This window comes from Dermacentor variabilis, chromosome 6 (assembly GCF_050947875.1).
Source record: "Dermacentor variabilis isolate Ectoservices chromosome 6, ASM5094787v1, whole genome shotgun sequence".
Lineage (NCBI taxonomy): Eukaryota > Metazoa > Arthropoda > Arachnida > Ixodida > Ixodidae > Dermacentor > Dermacentor variabilis.
Window position 1 is genome coordinate 1,588,870 of NC_134573.1, and position 24,777 is coordinate 1,613,646.

Below are 24,777 nucleotides of genomic sequence, written 5' to 3' on the forward strand. Positions count from 1 at the left end.
TGTCATCCATTCTAACACAGCAAACACAGTTTCAAACTCATACCTACTACGATGGCATTGGCTTTCCACTGCCAAGTCCAAGGATGCTGGATCGAATCTTGGTCACCTTCTGCTCGTTGGTTATACAAAACTCTGTTGGAATGGCACCCATCCTCTTGTCCAGGTCATTCTGCAGCAAGGGTTCCTTACTCACAAGCTTCTCTTCAAAAATGTCACAAACACTATCTAATCTGCCAACTTCTTCTGGCGTCTTCATCCTGGCATGCTGCTCTGCTACGCTAATATGTCTACTCTCTACGTTTATCTCATTCTCACTCACTTTCATCTTCAAAGCATGTAATCTTTCTCTTCGAACTGTTTCCTCTCCTCGTATGCTTTCTGAACTGCACTAGGTTCTGCTAATCGAGCGGCAAGGACATGCTTCCTTTTATCCTCAATTAGTTTGAGGCCCTGCTTCTTGCTAAGCTTTTCCTCATGAACAGTAGGTAATACAGTTAAACTTCGATGTAACGAACTTCAATATGACGAAATTCTCGATATAATGAAGTATTACACTTTTCATAGCCACTGGTTCATAGACCACTGTATTTAGAGCCTCAATATAACGAAGTCTGTTTGTATGCGATTTCAATATAAAGAAATTTCACTGCCGCCGCGAAGAAATGCCAAGTCGACAAATGGAAACTTCCATCGACACAGGTGGTCAAATGATTGAATTACAAGCAGCTGCTTCCAAATGCACCTCTTAAATAGCGCGCTGCTCATGTCACGGCCGCCGAAGTAAAGCTGCATCATGTCCTGTATGAAGTCCAAGTGCGATAGTATCCTATCCCACCCTGAGCATCGTGTGCTTTAGGTGTGAGTGATAGTGTGCGAGGCTGAGACAAGAAAGAAGGTGGCATCACAAGTGCCGCCTTCCTAGGCGAACAAAGGGAAAGAGGTGGAGGGGAGTGAGCTCTTGGTAACATGATCAAGTGTGCGCAAGGGGGTGGAGTAAGGGGACAAATTGGCGCACGTCTTGGTCGTGGCCACGGAGTAAGACATTTAGGAGGTGAAACTCCCGTCAGCGCGAGCGAGCGCGGGCGACCAGATAGGTCACAATTGTTGTATGCGCCCACGGGACCGTATACAGTGGCGGCGCCATGCGGCGCGTCGTAGAACCTGCAGCAGAAAAAAAAAAATGCAGCGCCCAGGCAGGCTGCTCCGGCGCACTCTCAACGGCGGTAATTTCTTTCCATGCCGCTGGGCGCCGCCAGCACGATAACGGCTCCGCGGGCTTGTGACTTTTTCTGGTCGCCGCAAACAGCGGAGTTTCCTCTCCTAAATGTTTCTTGCTCCGTGGTCGTGGCTATGCATGGCTGTAAGTGTGTCTGAGCACATGCTCAGCCGCGTACCCTTGTCACAAATTTAGGCAATCTAGGAACAAACAGGGTGAAACACGGTAATGATAGAAAAACAACATAAAAACGAGCAAGAGAAAATGACAAAAACAACTATAAAGAATAACACTGTGAACACATGCTAAATCCCTGTCCTCGCTATTCATGTACAACAAACCAATTCTTAAACTATAGTTTCTCAGTTCCTAATAAGACAAAGGAGAAACAGTCTGACCAGCATGACGAGGCGGTAGCCTGTCGGCGTGTCACAAGACTCTACCAATGTAACCTTAATGTAACGCAGGCATCAACTATGACACGGTCGTAGTCGGTAGTGCGCCTGGTCGATGACGTGGCCAGCGGGTGGCCTCCGTGGCTCTAGACCATGGCAGGTAATGGCTTCACGGGGCTTGACTGAGGCCATGGAGCACTTACACGGCACCGTAGCCAGGGCTCAGGAGCTGGAGTTATCACCGGCCAACTCTCGGGCGTCCCTTATTTAGTCTGGGTCCCCAATGAATCTCGATCATATCACCAGAGCACAGCTGGTGATGCGTCTGCGCCAATCCATGCCTATGTCAGCAATGCAAGCTCATCTCTCTTTTCTGTTTTCTCTCTCTCATTTAAGTTCATACGTTCCTTCTTTTTGCTTACTGGCTTTGTCATCTTCTTTACACCAAAAGCACGTGGCTCACTTGTCACTCATGGCAGTGAAACAGTTGGAACTTGTTTCCGAAAAGACAAACCGACGTGTCACCATTGCAGTTCATGCCTCTTAATATGAAAAGCCTCCAACGATTCTGTGCGTGTGTCCCTACTTCTGCCCGATATTTTTGTCAAAAAGCTGCGACTCTCACTTGCAAGCAATGTAATGCGCAGGTAAGTGTGCATTGCCTTTGTTCTTCAGTTAAGCTCTCGTGCTCACTCGTCGATTCAGTGTCCCGTTTGACCTACATAGGTCTTCCCACACAATAGCAGTATTTCGTGTACAATGCTAATCACATATTTCGTGTAAGGTTTTGTGTGCTTCTTCTGTCATCTGTGCTGGTTGTCAATGCAGCTGATGTGTGGACACAGCCCAGCTAACTTGAGCGACGCTGAGAAAACAACTGGTACACCGTACCTATCTGCGACTTTTTTAAATTTGTGCGACATGTGAACATACGACACCACATCAGGCTTGCATCTTAGGACAAAACTGGTAACTTTCTTCTTGGTGCCCTTTATCTTTTGGAGGGATGTACCTGAGACCATTACTACAGCGTGCCACTCACTCTGTTCATTCCTACTCGGACCTACTAAGTCTTTCTTTCCACGTCGTGGTAATATGTGTCCCCTAGACAAGGTTGTCAGCTTGAAGCAAAGCCGTATCTTTGTAGGGTGAGCGTCGTGGCATGTACAGGCCACAAGTGTGAGTTACACTGTTTAGTGTATGACTACATTATTTGACTACATTTGTGAGGCCATTATCGCATGCCTGCAGTGGACATATGGGACTGCACCGTGGAATCTTCACGACACTGTCCTCCATGACTAGCCAGGACACTGAAGAAATCTGTTCTGGACTGAAAGCCTGCAGGTGAGCTCTGCAAACACCCATGGCTTGAAAACAGAGAATGCTTGCTTGCTTAATATAATTGTGCTCAGTCTATTAGTGCAGATTAGCCTCATTCATTGTTCACTTCAATACAAAGTAGGGATTTGAGAATGCCGAATAGTAGATTTAGAATCAAATATTTAATCGAATGAAGAACAGAAACCAAATATCAGATCGAATATCAGAAAACTTAACACAAACATTTTGTGCTTCCAAATTTTGCACCCAAAACACAGTGCTGCACTTGCTCAGGAGGCTGACCACATTGCTTAACAGGAATCTTGCTAGCTGTCAGTACTTGGGTACCTATGAATCTAGATGTATATAGTATGCTCTACTCTTATAAAAAGGAACGCCAAATTAGTATGCCAGCAATGATAACAACTGAGCTCGTATATGAAGGTCTGGAAAATATTTCTTATGAATAGAATGTCTGTAAAATAGAATCAAGTGTTCTTTTTTTCTTCTGAAGCTGAAAAAATAGTGGAGTTGTCCTAAATACCAATGGGGTTTTCAGCTTAATAGCGGGCCATACTGTGCTTAATAGCAATCTTCTATTGCTTAGACAGTTTTGCTTTCCAGTTTTCCTTCAGAAAACATAAGGGCTTTTCCATCTTTATACAGTTGGTTTCTATGGGTTATTGTCGACTCGTTAAGGCAAATCTGTGCGACAGACAAACCAGAGAATGTACAGCATATCACATGGCACTGATCTGTGCAGGCGACGATAAAAGGTTGTCAAATCTGGAGGCGGGTTCCCACAACCTCCCCCCGCCCTCCCCTCCTTTTTTTCATTATCTGCTGTTTGTGTAAATGCATCTGCAGCCTGGGGTCAGTGCATGTCTCATGATATTTTTGAGCCTGCCAAATAAATTCCAAGTTTGTCTTGTGACGGGTCACTCAAAGCTATGAAAGAAAGCCGTTGTACACCTACGAATGGCATTGAGAATGAGAGGCCAGATCACGTTTTTTTTTTCTTTTTCTTTTTCGAAGATGGCGGCCATGAACATTCATCAGCCATCCTGTTCGCTCACTTTCATTGGCAAGGCAGTTTGTTGGCTTTCTGAGGGTCATGTGACTGTTGCAAATGTATCTGCCTTGCTTCGGTAACGGTAACTTTAGTCGCCGTCACCTAGAAACACAGCCTCAATTAGGCATAACTAGCTAGACAGTATGCTCAATGGTGTTGCCATAATGGAAATTCGCCTTTGGCAGATGTGATAACGGGCCACAAACTATGGCGGAAAGCGTGTCGCTAATATGTTCCTACAAGTGGCTCATCAATGAACAGTCGAGGGATCACGGGTACGGGTTAGACTGATGGCTGCTGAAACAGCGTTCGTGTTCCACAATCAACCAGTAGGCAATTATTGCAAGCACGCGTGCAAAGCTCGACTATGACCTCGCATTTGGGTAGAAAGCTCCGAGTTGTGCGAATCTGTGTGTGTGAACAATGAACTCAAAATGCAAAACAAAGGTAGTAACAAAGTGATACTGACAATAAACAAAATAATTACTGAGATATAAGTAGATTGTTTTCAACAAGCGTGATATAGGCAATTAGTAATGAACTACTAACAGAGCTCACGTTCAAAGCATTCCAATTGCGTATTGTCTGCAGAAAGAATGAATACCTGAAAGTGTCAGTACGGGATGCAAACTCGTTTAGTGCGTGGGGGTGGTTATGACCTGTTTTCCTCATTTGAGATTTCGTCATGTATCGTGAGGTATCCGGATTTAATTGATTGTTAATTAGTTTGTAAATGGGTTTAAGGCATGCTAGTTTTGCTCTGTTTTGAAAGGTTAGCATCCTGGCTTGTTTGAGTAGTTCTGTCAGTGAGTCTGTTAGCCTATGTTTGTTAAAAATCTATCTGAGCGCCTTTCTCTGAACACCTTCAAGTTTTTTAATCAGCTTGTTAGTGAAAGGAAACCAAACGACATTTGCATTCTCTAGTACCGGTCTGACAAATGTTTTGTATGCTAGTAGCTTTATATCACATAGTGCTAGTCTGAGGCGTCTACTAATGAAAAATAACTGTTTTAGTGTGGTTGCTGTGACTTTAACGTGAGCCTCCCATCTGAGGTCAGAGGTTAGTAATATTCCCAAATATTTGTATTCGCAGACCGAAGCAAGAGGAACGTTGTTTCGTGTGTACTGAAAGAGTGATCTATGTTTCTTCCTGGTTACAGATAATAGAACAGATTTGTTAATGTTTAGTCATCTGCCAATCTTTGCACCACTTGGTGACTGCGGCTATGGCATTATTTAAAGCTACATGGTTGATGAGAGAGTTAACTTCCTGATATAGTATGCAGTCATTTGATTCGTGAATCGAATTATTCGAATGTTCACTGTTCGATTCAAAATCAAATATTCGAGTATTTGCACACCCCTACTACTTAGGGCAGGTAGTGACCGCAGATCCGGATCATGAGACTGAAATAATCAGAAGAATAAGAATGGGCTGGGGTGCGTTTGGCAGGCATTCTCAGATCATGAACAGCAGGTTGCCATTATCCCTCAAGAGAAAAGTATAACCAGCAGTGTCTTACCAGTACTCACGTACAGGGCAGAAACCTGGAGGCTTACGAAAAGGGTTCTACTTAAAATGAGGACGACACAACGAGCTATGGAAAGAAGAATGATGGATGTAACGTTAAGGTGGATAAGAAGAGAGCAGATTGGGTGAGAGAAAAAACGCGAGTTAATGACATCTTAGTTGAAATAAAGAAAAAGAAATAGGCATGGACAGGACATGTAATGAGGAGGGAAGATAACCGTTGGTCATTAAGGGTTACGGACTGGATCCCAAGGAAAGGGAAGAGTAGCAGGGGGCGGCAGAAAGTTAGGTGGGCGGATGAGATTAAGGAGTTTGCAGGGACAACATGGCCCCAATTAGTACATGACCGGGGTAGTTGGAGAATTATGGGAGAGGCCTTTGCCCTGCATCGGGCGCAACCTAGCTGATGATGATGATATAAAAAAGAACGTACAGGTATACTAATGTTGCCACAAACAGGCAAGTGAAAAGTTTGTAATGAGAAAAACAGACAGCTTGATTTATTCAGGAATATAATGAGGCATACACATGTTACTAGTTAACAGGCTAGTATCCCCCTAGCAAATGCACCAGCATGATGGCCTAGTGTGAAACGTTTGTTATAAAAAAAAAAAGTGTCGTTTGCCGATTACCGGTGCTCTGCATTTTTCGCACAGTAAGATTGCTCACGAGTAATGGGTTGCATGCTTGGTCGACACAGCACCACCACAGATCGTGCACGAAATGAATATCTCTAATTGACAAAAAAAGAAAAGAAAAAAAAAGAATTTGTTTAATGCTGTTTGCCAATTAACAGTGCTCCACATTTTGTACACAGCAAGAGAGTTCACAAGGAACGGGGTGCACGTTTGGCAGCAGCTCACACACGGCAAACTCCGTACCGACGCGGCGTCGCCGCAGATTGCACACGAGATGACTATTTCTATGGGGAGAGCACAGTCACATTCACCTTTGCCCGCTGCCATGCCGAAGCTTTAGTTTTACACAAAATGGCAGAGAATCGCTGCTTCCGATTATGAAGTGCATCTACCGAGAATCCAAACCAGCCGCGGCCACATCAGTGTGAGCAAGAAAATCCAATTTTCACTTGGGAGCCAGCGTTCAAGCAAGGTCTTGCCATTTTTCTTGTGCCCTCTTCACTTTCTCCAAATCATAGGGTTCCATTACTAGTGCTGGAATGCCACATGAACATTGGCCGCCGCCAAGAGAGCTTTCATCTATTAAGCCTATTCTGCACTCACGGGGGGCGGGGGGGTGGGGGTAGACTCTGGCAGCGCTCAGCACAGGTAGCAAACTATTGCCGGCATCTTCCAAAGCTACGGTGCGCTTTCAAAAGTTTAAAACTCCTCATATCTTCTTCTGTACGCCGAATTTATGATTTGTAGCAAACTGAATTTAAAATCATTTTGTGCCAAGTTTCGCACGCCCAAGCAGACGATGGCGAAAATCCGTCAGTGGCATGGCGCTATTACAGTCACATGCCTCAGTCAATGAATTGAATTGAACATGGGGACTACTTTTTCGCGGACTTATTCTTCATAACGATTCAGCACACAGAGTAACAATGGCGGGAAAACTAAACGAGAAGATTTGCTCTTTTAAGTAAGACCAAGATGGCTGAAATTGGAAACTTAGAACAGCAACCGCATGTCACGGAAAAAGGCCTTTTTTTGCGTGTTAGTCAGTGAAAGTACAGCTCGCCAACACAATATAAAACGCCATTACGACCAAAATATTGGTCAATGGTTTATGAAAATTTCTGAGATAATGCATCAGACACTGTAGAATCCAAAAATAATGTTTTCAAAAAGGGGATTTTTCTGAAATATTTCAGTCTCTAAGACCCGTGTCCCCCCTTAAAGTCCATGCAAACAAACTTTTTTCGGCAATATGCCATTTTCTGCAAATATTGTAATGATGCTAAAGCCTCATCCAGCGGCATAGCAACAGTTGTCGACATGCTCGTCGATCATCAGCATTTAGCTCTTCAGACGTCCTTTGAAGCAGCATCAGTGTGAGCAATTTTATTCAATTATGGTTACTGTTTGCCTTATCATTTTTGCAAAATAGAATTTCGTAGCCTTATCAATCAGCTACCGGAACCCTACCTGCAGCGGTTGTGGCAAACAGTAGTTTTGTTTAACATAGTGCGAAGCTGTCAAGGATGAAGGTACTTCGTGATGGACAGACGATCTCCTCATGACCAGCTCACTGGCAAAAAAATAATTGGCATGTGCGCGTGTGTCACAGATGTGCTGCGAGAGAAGTCGTGAGGCCTTTGCCGCTGCAAGTGCTACTCAGTCAAGAGATTACAAGAATTGTAGCTTTTGGACTGCTGCTGTAAAACCCTATACCATTGCCATCTTCTTCCAGAAGTTGTGGGTCACTGTTCTACCAGACGATCTGCTGAAAGAGTGATATGATTGGGTACTGCAGCTACAAGCAGTAGCTGTGCCTTATTCTCATTATCTAAGCGGCAGAGGCAGGATGCCCAGCGTACTTCCAGCACATGCTTTCACTGATACCAGTCTAGCTGTATACAGAACCACTATTTACGTCATAACAAAGGGGACTGAAAAACCAAGGTTGCTGATAGCAAAGTTATGTGTGGCTCCCATTGAGGCTACAACGCAGGTGTGCTTGGAGCTTATAGGTACCTTAGTTGGCTCAAGACTGTCGGCCTACGTTAGTAGCGGCCTCATAACTCTGCAAATGGACTATGAAATATGAACTGTCATGGATATGAGATGATGCCTCAAAATGCAAACAGTTTGTGGCTAACAGAGTCAGAAAAATTAGGCGCACAATGGAACCATCAAAGGGGAGACACTGCCCCAGACCGGACAACCCATCGAGTTTGCTCACATATGGTACTGACACTCTCGAAACTTCTGTGCAGCTCCAAATGGTGTCGTGGTCCTCAATGTCTGGCTGTACCGATGTATGAGTGGCCTCTACAGTCCCATAACTTAGACATTAAGGAAGCTGTCAAATATCAAGTAATGGCAGTTTGTGTGACAGTGGTAACCCATTTCTAAAACACAGTCACCGATATTCAGCAGTTTAGCAGACTTGAATGCCTACTTCGGGTCCCTGCATGGGTGTTAGGTTCACCAATTGCTGCTGACACAAGACTGAAGAAACTGGATATCTGGTGGCAACAGAAATCTTGCGCACTGGATAGTACTGGATTAGACATGTCCAAGAACAAGGCTTTCCTGCAGAGCGTATTTGTTTGGCCAAAGGTCGGCCACATCTCGAATCTCAGACCTGTGTCCTTTCCTTAGCACCGACAGTGCTCTTCAACTTGCAGGCTGCTTATCACGCCTCAGTTCATCAGAAGATGTGAATCACCCAATCATAGTCCTGTCAGATCACTACTTTTCGACACTCTTGGCAAACTGTGCTCGTTTCCAAGTTTTGCATGGAGGAGTGTGAGGTACACTTACTCAGCTCCGAGAACGATTGTATTAACAACTGTATTATCTGAGATTGAAGCAGTCATAAACTCCAGGACTCTGACTTTCATTGAAACAGATGTGGGAGAATTTTGCACGTTATCACGAGCCGAGCTTGGACGAAGGTTGACCATAATTTCGTATGAGACTGTAAAAGTCACCGACAATTCTAGAAAAGCAGATGTAATTTGTAGGCACGCCTACAGAAAGCTCTTGATAGAAACCTTAAAAGCGGTGGTAAAGCGAATACGTGCTTTAGCTATGATCTGCTCACTTTGCCAATACCAGATCAACCAAAGCACTCAAAGAAGGGGACCTCATGCTCGTGCATGCCGACAATGCACCATACCAACTGTTCAAGCATGTGAAAGTCCTAAAGGTCTACTGAAGTTCTGATGGTCACATATTGTATTTACTTGAATTTAGGCTGGCCCCTATTCTAAGCAGACCCTGGAAAGTGCAATCAGAAAAAAAAAACGAAAAAAAAACTTACCTCGAATGTAGGCTGAACAAAAAAGCGAGGGCAGCGTTCACAATATGAAAACAACATTTATTGAAAATGAACATGCCGAGCTCACTCTACATCATCATCGCTGCTAGCCTTATTGCCATCTTCTTTATCACTGTCACTTATGTCACTGTCACTTTATCACTCATTGCAGCACGTACAAAAAGCATCTCCCAGGGCCCCCTCCAACGACAGACATTTTTCTCATCGATGGCCAAGTCCTGCATGGCTAGAACGTTTCGAGATGCCTTTGCGACTAGCACAACTTTTCGTTTAAAAGCGGCACTCTAATGGCATTGTCTGTTTAGTGCCCTTATAATAACGCCATGCTGCGCACCAATACGGCACAGGTAAAAATTGCGCTGGAGGTTGGTGGCGACGTCAAGATTCTCTTCGCTGGTGACGTGCAGCAGTATGACATCAGGTTCCTGCTCTAAACCAGCTTGAACGGGGTGATCTATGTTGTTTCTTGATTGTTGTGTTGTAAGCAAAGGTTACGTACGGCAGGACGGCATCCCAGGTCTTGAGTTCGATGTTGATATACATTGCTAGCATGTTGGCGAGGGTCTTATTCAGGCGTTGTGTAAGACCATTCATCTGTGCGCAGTAGGCAGTTGTCCTCCTGTACCTTGTCTGACTGTACTGCAGAATTGCTTAGGTGAGCTCCACTGTAAAGGCCGTTCCTCTGTTGGTGATCAGGACTTCTCGGGCACCATGTTGCAGCAGGATGTTCTCGACGAAAAATTTGGTCACTTCGGCTGCGCTGCCTTTCAGTAGAGCTTTAGTTTCAGCGAAGTGGGTGAGATAGTCCGTCGCCTCAACCATCCACTTATTTCCGAATGTTGACGTCGGAAACAGTCCCACCAAATCCATCCCGATCTGCTGAAATGGTCAGCAAGGAGGCTCGCTCGGCTGTTGTAATCCTGCTGGCCTTGTCGGTGGTGTCTTGAGTCGCTCACAGTCTCAGCATGTCGTGACGTAACGGTTGACATCGGTGGTCAGACGCGGCCAGTAATACCTTTCTGTATTCTCGACAGCGTCCAGGAGAATCTAAGGTGCCCAGCGGTTGGATCATCAAGTAGGGCATGCAGTACTTCTGGATGCAACACTAACGGAACAACAAGAAGGTAGCTAGCGCGGACTGGTAAGAAGTTCTTCTTCACGAGCAGGGTATTTTGTAGCGTGAACGAAGACTATCCGCGCTTCAATGCCCTAGGGACGATGTCGCTGTTGCCTTCCAAATACTCGACTCGATTTTAAATACTCGATCCTTCCAAATACTCGATTTTAGCTCCAGGTCTGCTCATTGCTGTTCAATGAAGTCTTCCGCACTTGTTATTCCAAGGAAGGCGTCGTCATCCTAAACTTCTTGTTGCAGCGGGTCAATGGGGGCACGTGATAGGCGATTGGAATCAGAGTGTTTTCGTTCGGACTTGTAGGTTACATTGACGTTGTGTTCTTGTAGTCTGAGGCACCACCGTGCCGGATCCTTTAATTTTGCTAGTGAACACAACACGAGATGGTCGCTGACCACTTTGAATGGCCTGCCATATAAGTAAGGGTGGAATTTCGCCTTAGCCCAAATGATGGTGAGGCATTCCTTTTCGGTCGTAGAATAATTGCTTTCTGCTTTTCACAGCGACCGGCTACTGTAAGCTATCACCCGTTCATGTCCGTCTTTCCTCTGGACTAGGACGGCACCGAAGCCTAGGCTACTGACGTCAGTGTGGATTTCGGTATCGGCATCTTCGTCGAAGTGCGCAAGTACCGGGGGTGACTGCATGTGCCTTTTGAGTTGTTGAAATGTGTCAGCCTGCAGCGTTTCCCACTTCAACTCGATGTCACATTTGGTTAGATGTGTCAGCGGCTCAGCCATGCGTGAAAAGTCCTTAACAAAGCGCCTGTAGTAGGCACACATGCCAAGGAATCTACGCACTGCCTTCTTGTCGATGGGCTGCAAGAACTTTGCGATGGCAGCCGTCTTCTGCGAGTCGGTGCAGACTCCATATTTGCTGATGACATGGCCTAGGAACAGAAGCTCATCATAGGCGAAGCGGTACTTTTCCAGCTTCAGAGTGAGCCCTGATGACTTGATGGCCTCTAGTGCAGTCGCAAGCCGCCTAAGGGGATTGTCGAAATGACAACCTCATCCAAGTAAACAAGACAGGTCTGCCACTTCAACCCTGGTAACGTGTTCATGATGCGCTGGAACATTGCAGGCGCCGTGCATAGTCTGAACGGCATGACGCTGAACTCGTGTAGGCCTTCTGATGTGATGAAGGCAGTCTTTTCACGATCTCTCTGGTTGACTTCTATTTGCCAGTAGCCATACTTGAGATCCATCGACGAGAAATATTTTGCTTTGCAGAGCCAATCCAATGCATCATCGATCAGTGGGAGGGGGTATACGTACTTCTTCGGGATCTTGTTCAATCGACGATAATTGACGCAGAAATGTAGGGTTCTGTCCTTTTTCTTCATCAAGACTACAGGAGATGCCCACAGGCTCTTTGACGGCTGGATGATGTCGTCGTGCAGCATTTCGTCGACTTGTTGCCTAATACCTTCACATTCTCGCTTCGAAACTCAGTAAGGGCTCTGCCGGAGTGGTTGAGCACACTTTTCGGTTATTATGCGATACTTTTCAACTCGTGTTAGTTGAATCCTCGATGACGTCGAAAAGCAGTCGTATCGTCGAAGGAGACTTCCGAGCTGCTGCTGCTTAATCATGGGGAGACTTGGATTTATGTCGGAGTCTGGTTTGGGAACTACGGTCGTGAGGGTAGGTGCAGCAGAATCCGAGAGGACAAACGCATTACTGGTTTCCAGAATTTCCTTGATGTATGCGATCGTCGTGCCCTTGTTGATGTGCTTGAACTGCTGGCTGAAGTTTGTCAGCAACACTTTCGTGTTTCCTCCGTGCAGTCGAGCGATTCCTCTAGCGACGCAAATTTCACGGTCGAGTAGTAGACGTTGGTCACCTTCGATGACGCCTTCTACGTCAGCGGGTATTTCTGTGCCGACCAAAATAACAATGCTCGAGCGAGGTGGGATGCTCACTTGATCTTCGAGCACACTCAAGGCGTGGTGACTACGAGGAGAGCTCTCCGGCAGTATCGCTTGATCTTCCGATAGCGTTATTGATTTCGACTTCAGGTTGGTGATTGTGCCGCATTGGTTCAGGAAGTCCATGCCGAGAATGACATTTCGTGAACACTGTTGCAGGATAACGAAGGTGGCAGGGTAAGTCCACTCATGAACGGTAATTCTTGCTGTGCAGATTCCAGTCGGCATAATTAGGTGTCCTCCAGCGGTCCGAATTTGAGGGCCTTCCCATGCAGTCTTAACTTTCTTCAAGTAGGCGGCAATGTGTCCACTCCCGACGAAGTAATCGGCTCCTGTGTTCACTAAAGTGGTGACTGTGACGCTGTTGAGAAGCACATTGCGGTCGGTGGATCTTTGTCTTGTGTTGCAGTTAGGCCTTGGCATCGGATCACGGCTGCGTCGTGTTGACGTGTGGCTGGTACGTCGTGTTGTCAGGTGTATTCTTTGCTTTCAGGCTTCGTTGAGATGGCGGCGTGTCGTTGTTATGTCGTTGAGATAGTCTCTTCAGCAGCGGCGGAGGATCTTTGTTAGTTCGACAAACAGCAACCGCACCTCCATTGGTTGCTGTTTTTAGTTTTCCGGATATGAGCTTGCAGACCGGCCCCGGACTGGGCCAGTGTATGGCCATACACTTTTGCTAGCTGTCACTGCGGCGACAGGTAGCGGTGTTGAGATGGTGAACGGGACGGTTGTCGAGAGCTCCACTCTGTAGCGGTGAGGTAGTTGGCAATATCGCTAGGGCGTTCACCTTGCTGCGGGCGCAGAGCCTTGGCGGCGAACCCTCATAGTCCCATTTCGCGGTATGGGCATTGTTGGTAGACATGTCTGGCTTCCCCGCAGTGATAACAGAGTAGGGGTTGGTTGGGGGCGCGCCAGATGTCCGTCTTCTTCGGGTAGCTGCACTGGGCAATGGGCAGGCGTGCTGCCGGCGGTGGCGGTAGATGAAAGAATTGCGGCGTTACAGGGCCCTGATGGGTCGTGGAAGGGGACCTTGACGATGGGCGACACCGGCGTAGGTCATCGCTTTCGGCACAAAAAGCGACGGTTTGGGCTGCACATCGGTAACGTGCAGTGACCGTCGAAGTTCATCCTTGACGATGTCAATGACTGAGGACACCTGAGGTTACGACGAAGCAAACATGTTCTGCAGTTCTTTGCGCACAATGGTCCTGATGGTCTCTTGGAGATCACCGGAGCCCAGTGCTTGGATGACGCACTGCAGCCTGAGCACTTGGCGGTCGTATTACCTAGTGCGCATTTCTAGAGTTTTCTCAATTGTCGTTGCCTCTGTCAAGAACTCAGCTAGGGTCTATGGTTGGTTGTGCATCAGTCTGGCAAAAAGTTCTTGCTTTACGCCTTGCATCAAGAAACGCACTTTTTTCTCTTTGGATATTTCCGGGTCAGCGTGCCGGAACAGGCACGTCATCTCCTCGGCGAAGATCGCTATGGTCTCGTTGGGTAGTTGTACTCGGGCTTCTAGCATAGCTTTGGCTCTTTCCTTCCGCACAACACTTATAAATGTCCGCAGGAAGGCCCTACGGAACAGGCCCCATGTTGTCAGGGTCGACTCCCAGTTCTCAAACCACATTCTGGTGGCGTCTTCTAAGGCAAAGTATACATGCTGCAGCTTGTAGTCGAAGTCTCAGTTTTTGAAAGTCAGGATTCGTTCTTAGATCTCCAGCCACGTTTCTGGGTTTTCAGACAATGATTCATGGAAATTCGGTGGCTCCCTGGGCTGGTTGGGGAACGGCGGGGGATGCTGCAGCTGCCATCTGGGTTGTCTTGAACACAATCTTCTTGGCCTTCTCTGGTAGAAGTCCGTGCTCTGGGGACAACTGTTGTAGCCGGCGACTTGCTTGATGGTCCGGGACTACGTTGGTGTTCTCTTTGCGGTCTGGGCTTGGATCACGGCTTGTCGGGGGCGTCCGGTACACGAATGAAAAGCACCTCTACCATATGTCATGTGGTAGTGATGTATAAAGAACACAGTAGCAATACTGTGAAAGAGGAAACTAACTTATATTGTGTGAACCTATGCCCACAAAAACAGGCTACACTTAAAGAAAGGCGACAGCGGCGAACACAGTCGATGATCGTCAAAATCTGATCAGCGGGATAAGTGCGTCGGCTTTTATACATCAATCGTCGAATGTTCCAGAGTAATCGCTGGGACCCACTTGTCTTCCACAATGTTCTACGTTATTCGCTTCGTGCATACACGCAATCACATTACAGAAGGTTCGGTGACAGCAGACAGCAGATAGAACTATCACTAATATTCGAGAAACTTCTGATACATGCGGGCGCGTCCTGCGCTGAATGATAACATTTGTCAGACGGTAAAGAGTGGTCACCTGAAATAGATAAACAAGTACGCATGTCAATCTAGTTATATGAAAAAATACTATCGACCTAGATTTGAATAAACATGATACAATCCTGCAAGATCAAGTTTCAAGAAGGTCTTTTTATGATCAGGTCGATCCACTAGAACTGAACACCTAACTTATTTGCGTGACCGGGAATGTTGTTTTATTACGTGTTCTGGGCTGGAGCAAGAAACAAAGAGGAGCACTCTGAACTGAAAGCAGGGCAGCTGAATAAAATACGCAGTTAAGTCTGATAGCAGCTGCTGGAAGATTATCTTTTAGAATATGTTACATTTCCCACGTCATTACTGACACTAATTGTGTTAGTAGTACTGTTACGGATCTTGTTTGTAAATAACTAGATGACATCATTCCTTCAAGGGGAGTACGGTAGCATGATTAAAAGACGGGACAAAAGAAGACACATAGGGACACACACAGCGCTAACTTCCGACAATGTTTATTATCGAAAACTAGGTCGTACTTATACACTCAGCCAACATGAGTCACAGCCACAAGAACAGATTAACAATCAGAGCGATACATTTTGTGATATGTTAAGCCATGCGCGAAAATTTCAGTTCCTTTTCAGAGAGAGCCAATGATGGTTTGCTGATACATGAATCCCCTAGGGCATCAGTCTGCTCGGCTTCTATTATAAGTCTAGTGAGTTCGCACTTGTTTCTACCGGTAATGATTGTTGATTCGAAGAGAGGGGAGCACTTATGTTGCGCACAATGAAGGGAGAGAAATCCATCTGATACAAGTTTGTCGACTTTATATTTGTGTTCGCGCAGTCTATCATTAATGCATCTGCCCGACTGTCCGACGTAATACTTCCCACACAATAAGGGTATACAATATATAATTGAAGTCTTACATTCTCTTAAACTTCTTCCTGTGTTTAACTTGGCAGCTAGGGGCACTTTCTTTCTTTTGTGGTCTTGTTTTCCTGCACAGGCTGATTAGTTTGTTTGGTGCTGAAAAAACCACATCAGTGTTACCTCGGCGGGCAATTTTCTTTAGGTTGTGCGACAACCGGTGGATATAAGGTATCACTGTTGGTCTTTTTTTCTCTCGGTTACTATTTCCTTCCGCTCGTTCAGCAGTCCCTTATTGCTGCACTTGCCTAAGTATTCCCTCTGAAACTGATGCCAGTACATGATTGGGATAACCTGATTCATGTAGCCGCGGGGCCTGTTGTGTGGATGCTTCGCCAGTGCAATGATGGCATGATTTAGTAAGTGCGTTATTAAAACACATTTTCGCAATTCCTCTTTTTACCAGTTTAGAATGGGCTGAATGATATGACAACATCGGTTTATTTGTCCTGGGACTATAACACCAGCAAGTTAGATCATCACTGAAGGTAAATTTAACATCTAGAAATTTGATCTTTTGTTCTATAGGCACTTCGAACGTAACTTCTAATGGACAAAGGCACTCGCGTATGATATTACTAATAGCCGAACACTCTGTGTCAGAGTTGTCTAGCTTAACATTGACAAACACCAAAAAATCATCAACAAATTTAAATATTTTAACAACTTTTGTATCATTGATGTGTGAGCACAGGTCTCTGTCTAGCTTGGCTAAGTACAGGTTGCTTAAAACAGGCGCTAAGCAGGATCCTATACAGACCCCTTGTTTTTGAAGGTACGCAATGTCATTTCTTTGCACAAATGTTGATTTCATGTAGAAGTCTAAAAGTTCTAAAAAATATTCAACGGTTGTGCTTGCCTTCGTACTAAATCTTACTGCCCCAAATTCGTCTATACATGATTGGACACAACTTAACAGTTCATTCTGCGGCAAAGAATAATACAGATCCTTCACATCTGCTGAGAAGGCCTTTAGTCCCGCATTACAGTTGGCCTCTACAAAGGCTAAAACTACCTCGGAATTTTTCGTGATGAACGGATCTTTAATCTCGAGTAGGTTAAGTTTGTCTAATAAATAGACTGCAATAGATTTCTGCCACGTGCCTTTCTCCAATACTATTACCCCGAACGGGACACCTTCTTTGTGAGTTTTCGCGCTAAAACATACATCGAGACAGTCATTCTTGCTTTTTCCTATTGATTTCAATATTTTATCTAGGTTCATGTCCCAGCACATTGCAACAGCTCGCCTCTTAAAGGGACACTAAAGGTTACTATTAAGTCAACGTGGACTGTTGAAATACCATCACAGAAACCTCGAAACGCTTGTTTCGTGCCAAGGAGAGACTTAATTTAAGAGAAAATGCGTTCTGAAGCGTCCGCGTACATCTAGCGCAGTTCAAATCGCCCGCCCTCCGATCGAGGAGTACTGACATCATGGTCTCATAGTGACGTTGCGCCATCGGTGAGTAGAACGGCATCCGCAGACGGCGCTACAGCTTTTCTGCGCAAAACGTAAACGCGCAGCCAGAAACAGAGCCAAGACAGAGCCGACAGCAGAGCGAAAGCGGGAGTATGGTGGCTAGTGGAAGGAGAAACGCGCGACCATGGGACTCTTGCATTGCCCAGGGGGCGCTGCGAGAAAGGTGCTAAAAAGCGCCCTCTATCCTAAAATGGGTCGTACCAAGCTCGGTCGTCTGCTTCGGAAAGCACATTTACAATATGGACCCGCCACTTTCGGTTGTGTTGTAGCACGGCCTGCTGCATATATCGGGCGCCGAAGATTTTTTCAGGGGTGGCACGATGCGTAAAGGCAAGAAATTATGCAGTGCCGAATACGTGTACGCCGTTCAAGAATTAGGTGGCGAAGTTTTAGCACGGTGTCAATCGCAAGTGAAGCGAGTCATGTACGAAGTGGAACTACAGGTAAGGTTTGCACGCTAGCTGCTAGATTCAGGCGCGCAAACGCGAGGAAATGTGTGCTATAAATGAATCCACAGCAGCGATAAGCAGACATCATGTGTACGGAACTGCTTAAGTACACGACGGTACGCGCCGCGATGTACGAACTGCTCGAGCGCACGATTGTACGCGCCGCGACGGCAGTGGTCTTTCAACATGCCGCCAAACGGCGGGCCTCCTGCAATCATTGTTGACTGCATTCTGCTAAACTGATGCAATGCATGTGAGCTCGCACATACGTGCGAATCGCGCTGCAGCGCGAGCTCGTGCGCTGCTCGCTTGATGTAGCTTTTAATGACAGCGCTCAAACATCGATGTGCTGCAATCAATATTGCCTTGCTGCGCTGCCTCAACGTGCTGGCTTGAGATCAAGGATGAGCGCATTTCACTCTCTTAACCTGTGCTGCTCGTAGAGTAGTAGTGAATTGTCATCGAATGAGCCCGACCATTTGGGCTCATTTGCACACACTTCACCACTTCGCATCGGTCGAATTGTTAATTGTCGCTGTGGCCGGGTCTCGAATCGTGAATTACCAGCCATGCCTGCTGCTATGTCGGTCTGCTGTCGGTACTGTAGGTGCAAAAGACCGAAATTTCGAACGCAGATAATCAGCAAGCTTCAAGACAGGCGAAGCAGTCAGCATGGCACGAAGTTTTGCTTACTCAGCGCGACGAACTTCAGCTATGCAGCGCGCCCGACGCTCCACTTCGTGAGGCCTTGAAAAAAACGGTAGAATCTGATGTTGGGATTCAGGCCTTCTTGTTCATGGCAGCCCACGACGCAGAAGTAATGACGGTGACGCCTTTTCGAGGCTGGGCTAGGTCTCTCCGGATCGGCATCACCGATTCCTTCTGCTCCCAGCATTACGTCCCACGGCACACGGAGAGTCCGTTTTCGTTAAACTATAGGCTGCGGCAAGCTCGCAGCGTGGTCGGCGTGGTCTGTGAGAAGTGACGAGCCTCTTTCGCACTCGTAACAGGGCATAAAAAAGTGCGAATCGACGCAAAACTCGGCCTAGTAACGTGCTTCGCCACAGCCAGGGCTCAATACGACCCAAGCTGGCACGACCCAGATGTCGTTTCCCGCACTGCCACCAGGCGCTGCTACTATACCTCGAACTCCAGCGCAAGACGCCCATAAGCTGGTACTTCATTCTATGACGCAAACTTCGACGCTCGTCACAATGTACCCTGACACCGACAGATTGGCTCGCGATGGTGGGCTCAACTTCAGCAATTTGAGCACCGATGAGCGCGACCTGCTGCTGAGGGCTCACACTGCCGGTGTCGTTGCGTACTACGACGGCGGCCTCGACACCGGCTCTCCGGAGCGGGAAAGCAACGAGGGCTTCCCATGACATCACATGGACGTGGCATTCTCGCTGCTTGTTCCAAATAAAAGTTTCGCGAGCCAGCAGAACCCTCACAGCACGACGCGATAACGAAACTACTGAAACTCCAAAGCGTACGCGGCGCAGAGTCGAGCGAAAACGAAACCTTTCGAACACCCATATTACTGAAGGGTAACGTCAACATGTTATTTTTTCTTAGAATCGAATAGACGTAGACAAGTAGCATTTTTTTCCGTCTTATAATCGAACGAAATGATATTTTTAATACGAGTAGTTGAGTATTAGTAACACAAATTATGAGGAGTCCTTTCATCATTGGGCTAGTACCGGAATGTCGCTGGGGGGTCTCAATTCGTGTCATGCATTTACCTCAATTTCTCGGTTACTAAAGCTCTGTTTGCGATTATATTGACGCCTTAGACGTTCTAGAACATTGCTCTACCACTTTAACTTGAGTTTCTGGTAACCTTTAGTGTCCCTTTAACTTTCGCCTGTGAAATTTCCTTGTGTTCATTGAACACGGCTGCTATTGCTTCATTACCTTTTTCGTTGTAGCTACTATGTGAAAATAATACAAAGCCTCCTTCTTTGTCAGCAGGTAGGACAGACAGTGCATTTTTAACTAAGTACGTAACAACGTGTTTCATTGGTAACTTGGAACTTTGAAGCTTACAAATGTTCATGAACCTTGATAAAGACATGAACCTAGATAAAATATTGAAATCAATAGGAAAAAGCAAGAATGACTGTCTCTATGTATTTTTGTAAGACTTCAATTATAAGAATGTAAGAATGTAAGACTTCAATTATATATCGTATACCCCTATTGTATGGGAAGTATTACGTCGGACAGTCGGGCAGATGCATTAATGATAGACTGCGCGAACACAAAAATAAAGTCGACAAACTTGTATCAGATGGATTTCTCTCCCTTCATTGTAAGCAACATAAGTGCTCCCCTCTCTTCGAATCAACAATCATTACCGGTAGAAACAAGTGCGAACTCACTAGACTTATAATAGAAGCCGAGCAGACTGATGCCCTAGGGGATTCATGTATCAGCAAACCATCATTGGCTCTCTCTGAAAAGGAACTGAAATTTTCGCGCATGGCTTAACATATCACAAAATGTATCGCTCTGATTGTTAATCTGTTCTTGTGGCTGTGACTCATGTTGGCTGAGTGTATAAGTACGACCTAGTTTTCGATAATAAACATTGTTGGAAGTTAGCGCTGTGTGTGTCCCTATGTGTCTTCTTTAGTCCTGTCTTTTAATCGCGCTACCGTACTCCTCTTCAAGATGCCTTATCAACAAGCCCACATTGCCACCCTCGTGAACATCATTCCTGTCATGGTTCTCAGTTGATTGTTGCTGCTGCTGCATTCTATATTCTAAACCCACATTTTTCTCCTCTCTCAATGCCCTAGAGGCCTTGAGGGTGATAAAATAAATAAATATTCCGCTTCGCACAGCATTTTACATATTGCTTCATGTGTTTTACACCACACCTGTATCCCCTTGAGATCAATTTTCATAAACTAGAACAAGAGTTCTTCACACTTAGTGGAAACACTCAACATTCTTAACGGCCTCTGCACAATATAACAGTGAATGCAAAAGCAATGATGTTGATGTTCCAATCATGCAGGGAGCTGCTAAGCAGTCAGTTCTCAGCAATGGCTCAGCTTGGCTCGACGCTGCAACTCAACCAACTTCTGGCAAAAATGCAGATGTGCACGGTCCTCGAGGAAGGTGTTGCCCTGATGTGTGGGTGAGTGATTCCAACCTCTTCAAGATTTGTAATTCATGTCTCATTCTATATTGACATAAGATGTTGCATTGGCTGGAGAAGGTGGCCAGTCGAGTCAGTGTGAAGGCGAATTTTTCGGCAACAAAGACCATCTGTATTGACTAACTGATCTTGACTATGAAAACCCAAGAGACTGCCAAAAGAAGCCCTGTGCAGAAGGCAAAAGATGCCCTGTGCAGAAGGAGTAGTCTATTGTGTGCCACTGTCATGTGGCGCAAACTACATCAGCCAGACGGGCCACTGTGTAAATGATTGGTTAAGAGAGCAGAAACAAGAAGTTGCATGTTACCGAGATGGGCAATTGTCAACACATTGCGATAACTGCTGCATAACAAGCTACCACAAATCTAAATGTGTGCGTGAGATTACAAGAGGCGAAAGTCATAATCAGGGAAGAGGCCAAGTGTGTCAGTAAACCATCAGTTTTGTTGTCGGAAAACGAAATCTTCTTAACTGGTCAGTAAGATAGATAGGGCATGTTACATGGCTCTACGATGATACGTATATGTGAACACAGGAAATTTCAGTAAACATTAGTTGCTAGAGCGCTCCTGTATGTTCATCTGTGTGCCTTACTCTTGTCCTCATCTTCAAAGTACACCCTATCACAGACGTAGTAGTTCTGCAGAAACCTGCAAGGTGGAGAGAAGTAATGAATAAAGGGAAAATCAGACATATACCCGTTCGTAGCAATTGAACTGCTTTGTAGAAATTGCTACGAACGGGTGGATGTCTGATTTTCCCTTTATTCACCCTATCACAGATGTCACAAGCCTTTCTTTTATGCTACCATTACAGTGTCTGTTGAAAAGGAACATCTGTTGAAAAGGAAAAGGAACAATGTCTGTTCAAAAGGATCTCAGAATTTGCGAAGTGGCACAGCTCACTAGTATGAAAATACGATGACAATTTGGTGTCAACAAGCGATAACACACCATGCGTGCCCTCAGATTGTCTTGGCTAGAGGCTGGGCTTGGCCTGAGGCAGCCAATCTTGCTATCCGCAATTTAAGCTTGCTGTGGCTTAAGCATGCAGACACCGGCGAGATCAACGAAGTATGTCTAAGAACCTGTGTCGACACGGCAAAAGTGTGTTTTATACGGCCGATTTTGAAAAAAATTGCTGCTAATTTCGGCCGCTGTAGCCGATAGTCCATTGTAGCACGGTCCGTTAAAAAGTGAACTTTGTTGCATTAATGAAATAGATAAAGCGAACTAAGGTTGAAATATGATCTCTTTTATCCGAAAGTCTGTTGTACGTGGGTTCGTTGCAATGAGTGTAGACTGTAGTACAGACCAAAACATTTGTCCAAGCAGGGTAGTAAGGCACATGTCCCCGACACTGGGCCTGAGCCCTACAAGTTAGGCAACGCACACCAGACACGGGAGACCAGTCACGCTGTGGCACCCTAGCATGTCTCGCTAGTGCCCATTTATTATAACATCACTACGGAAGGGGGGAGGAGGGGGGCGGGGCGAGGTTGCTGGACAACTGTCTGCTGCCCGCTGCGTCAGTAGTTCATCTCGAAGCTCTGCTTGAAGCCCTTGTGGTATGTTAGGGTCTTCCTTGAACGACGTGTTCTCAGTGATCTCCGAAAAGGTTGAGTCGTCTGGGTCAGTCACAGGAGGAGACAACCCATCAGTGTCGTGGTAATCCAGGTGGGGTGTTCAAGGTGCTCCCGGAATAACAGTAGCACCATTACAGGATGGCTGTGCATAGTTCCTCATCCTCCCATCATTGGATAGATTGATCATGATGAAGGGTTCCGACGTGGGTTGTAGATGCTGTCTATTTCGCCTCTATTCCTCACAGTCTTCAGTGAGTACTTTGTAGAAACATGGTGCAACTTGGTCGAGCACTCTTGCTTTTGGTGACTATCCCCTGTCGCCTTGCAGATGAACGATGTCACCTGGCTGAAGGCTTGGAAGCCTTACTTTTGCTTGTGCACATTCTGGTGTCTTTGTAATTTTTCGGCTGCGAAGTGGGTTAAAGTCTGGAAGACTAGACGTGGGACTTCAGCAGTTCACCTGGTGAACCACTGCATTCAAGAGGAGAGGTGCGACAGTTCAGAAGGCCTTGATAGAAGTCACCTCCTGAATTGTGGGTCTTCTTTAAGATATGTTTTACTTGCATGCCTTTTTTTCCACAAGTCCATTTGAACGTGGAAACCGAAGACTCGACAGGATATGCTTATAGTCATATAGGATGCTGCGAAGTGGCCTGAGGGCCGGGGTTTGATTGTTGTGTTCATATAGGAGGTTGTGGCCAAGTACTGCACCACGGTGGCCAATCCTGCTCTGGTGAGGGAGTGCGTTACCGGTTCTGGTCACCGGGATAAGGCCACACTCCAGGCCTTTTTATGCAATTTTATCAACACGCGGATTTTTCTTTCTTTTTTTTTAATCCGGTGGAAAATTGCGCCGCACTGGGATTCGAACCACGAACCTCTTGCACGCGAGGTGGGTGTTCTACCTCTACACCACCGCTGCACTGCCCACTGCACTGCCTGCACTGCAGCTGCGAAGCAACTGACCACGGCGGTGGTCAGACCTGCGACGCAGCAGAGGGTGCTAAGAATCCCTGCCTCCGGACAGGCAGCCATTGGAATATGAACCTGGCAACGTTTAACGCTAGAACGTTATCTAGTGAGGCGAGTCTAGCAGTGCTATTGGAGGAATTAGACGGCAGTAAATGGGATATAATAGGGCTCACTGAAGTTAGGAGGCCAAAGGAAGCGTATACAGTGCTAAAAAGCGGGCACGTCCTGTGCTACCAGGGCTTAGCAGAGAGACGAGAACTAGGAGTCGGATTCCTGATTAATAGGAATATAGCTGGTAACATACAGGAATTCTATAGCATGAACGAAAGGGTGGAGGTCTTGTTGTGAAACTTAATAAGAGGTACAAAATGAAGGTTGTACAGGTCTACGCCCCTACATCCAGTCATGATGACCAGGAAGTCGAAAGCTTCTACGAAGACGTGGTATCGGCGATGGGTAAAGTCAAAACAAAATACACTATACTGATGGGCGACTTCAATGCCAAGGTAGGCAAGAAGCAGGCTGGAGACAAAGCAGTGGCGGAATGTGGCATAGGCACCAGGAATAGCAGGGGAGAGTTATTAGTAGAGTTTGCGGAACAGAATAATATGGGGATAATGAATACCTTCTTTTCGGAAGTGGGATAGCCGAAAGTGGACGTGGACGAGCCCGAATGGCGAGACTAGAAATGAAATAGACTTCATACTCTGCGTTAACCCTGGCATCATACAAGATGTGGACGTGCTCAGCAAGGTGTGCTGCAGTGACCATAGGATGGTAAGAACTCGAATTAGCCTAGACCTGAGGAGGGAACGGAAGAAACTGGTACATAAGAAGCCGATAAATGAGTTAGCAGTAAGAGGGAAAATAGGAGAATTCCAGATCAAGCTACACAACAGGTATTCGGCTTTAACTCAGGAAAAGGACCTTAGCGTTGAAGCAATGAACGACAATCTTGTGGGCATCATTAAGGAGTGTGCAATAGAAGTTGGTGGTAACTCCGTTAACAGGATACCAGTAAGCTATCGCAGGAGACGCAAGATCTGATCAAGAATCGCCAATGTATGAAAGCCTCTAACCCTACAGCTAGAATAGAACTGGCAGAACTTTCTAAGTTAATCAACAAGCGTAAGACAGCTGACATAAGGAAGTATAATATGGATAGAATTGAAGATGCTCTCAAGAACGGAGGAAGCCTAAGAGCAGTGAAGAAGAAATTAGGAATTGGCAAGAATCCGATGTATGCGTTAAGAGA

General features: G+C 46.0%; 1 protein-coding gene across 3 annotated transcripts in view; it reads left to right on the forward strand.

Annotated features, from left to right (window-relative positions):
• Positions 1-24,777, forward strand: part of tefu (Serine/threonine-protein kinase tefu) — a 471,138-nt gene that overhangs the window by 51,038 nt on the left and 395,323 nt on the right. For all 3 annotated transcript variants that reach the window (XM_075694675.1, XM_075694677.1, XM_075694676.1), the window contains 2 exons: positions 2,863-2,958; positions 20,822-20,944. In XM_075694675.1, coding sequence (XP_075550790.1) covers positions 2,863-2,958; positions 20,822-20,944 — 219 coding nt within the window. The remainder of the gene's footprint in view (positions 1-2,862; positions 2,959-20,821; positions 20,945-24,777) is intronic.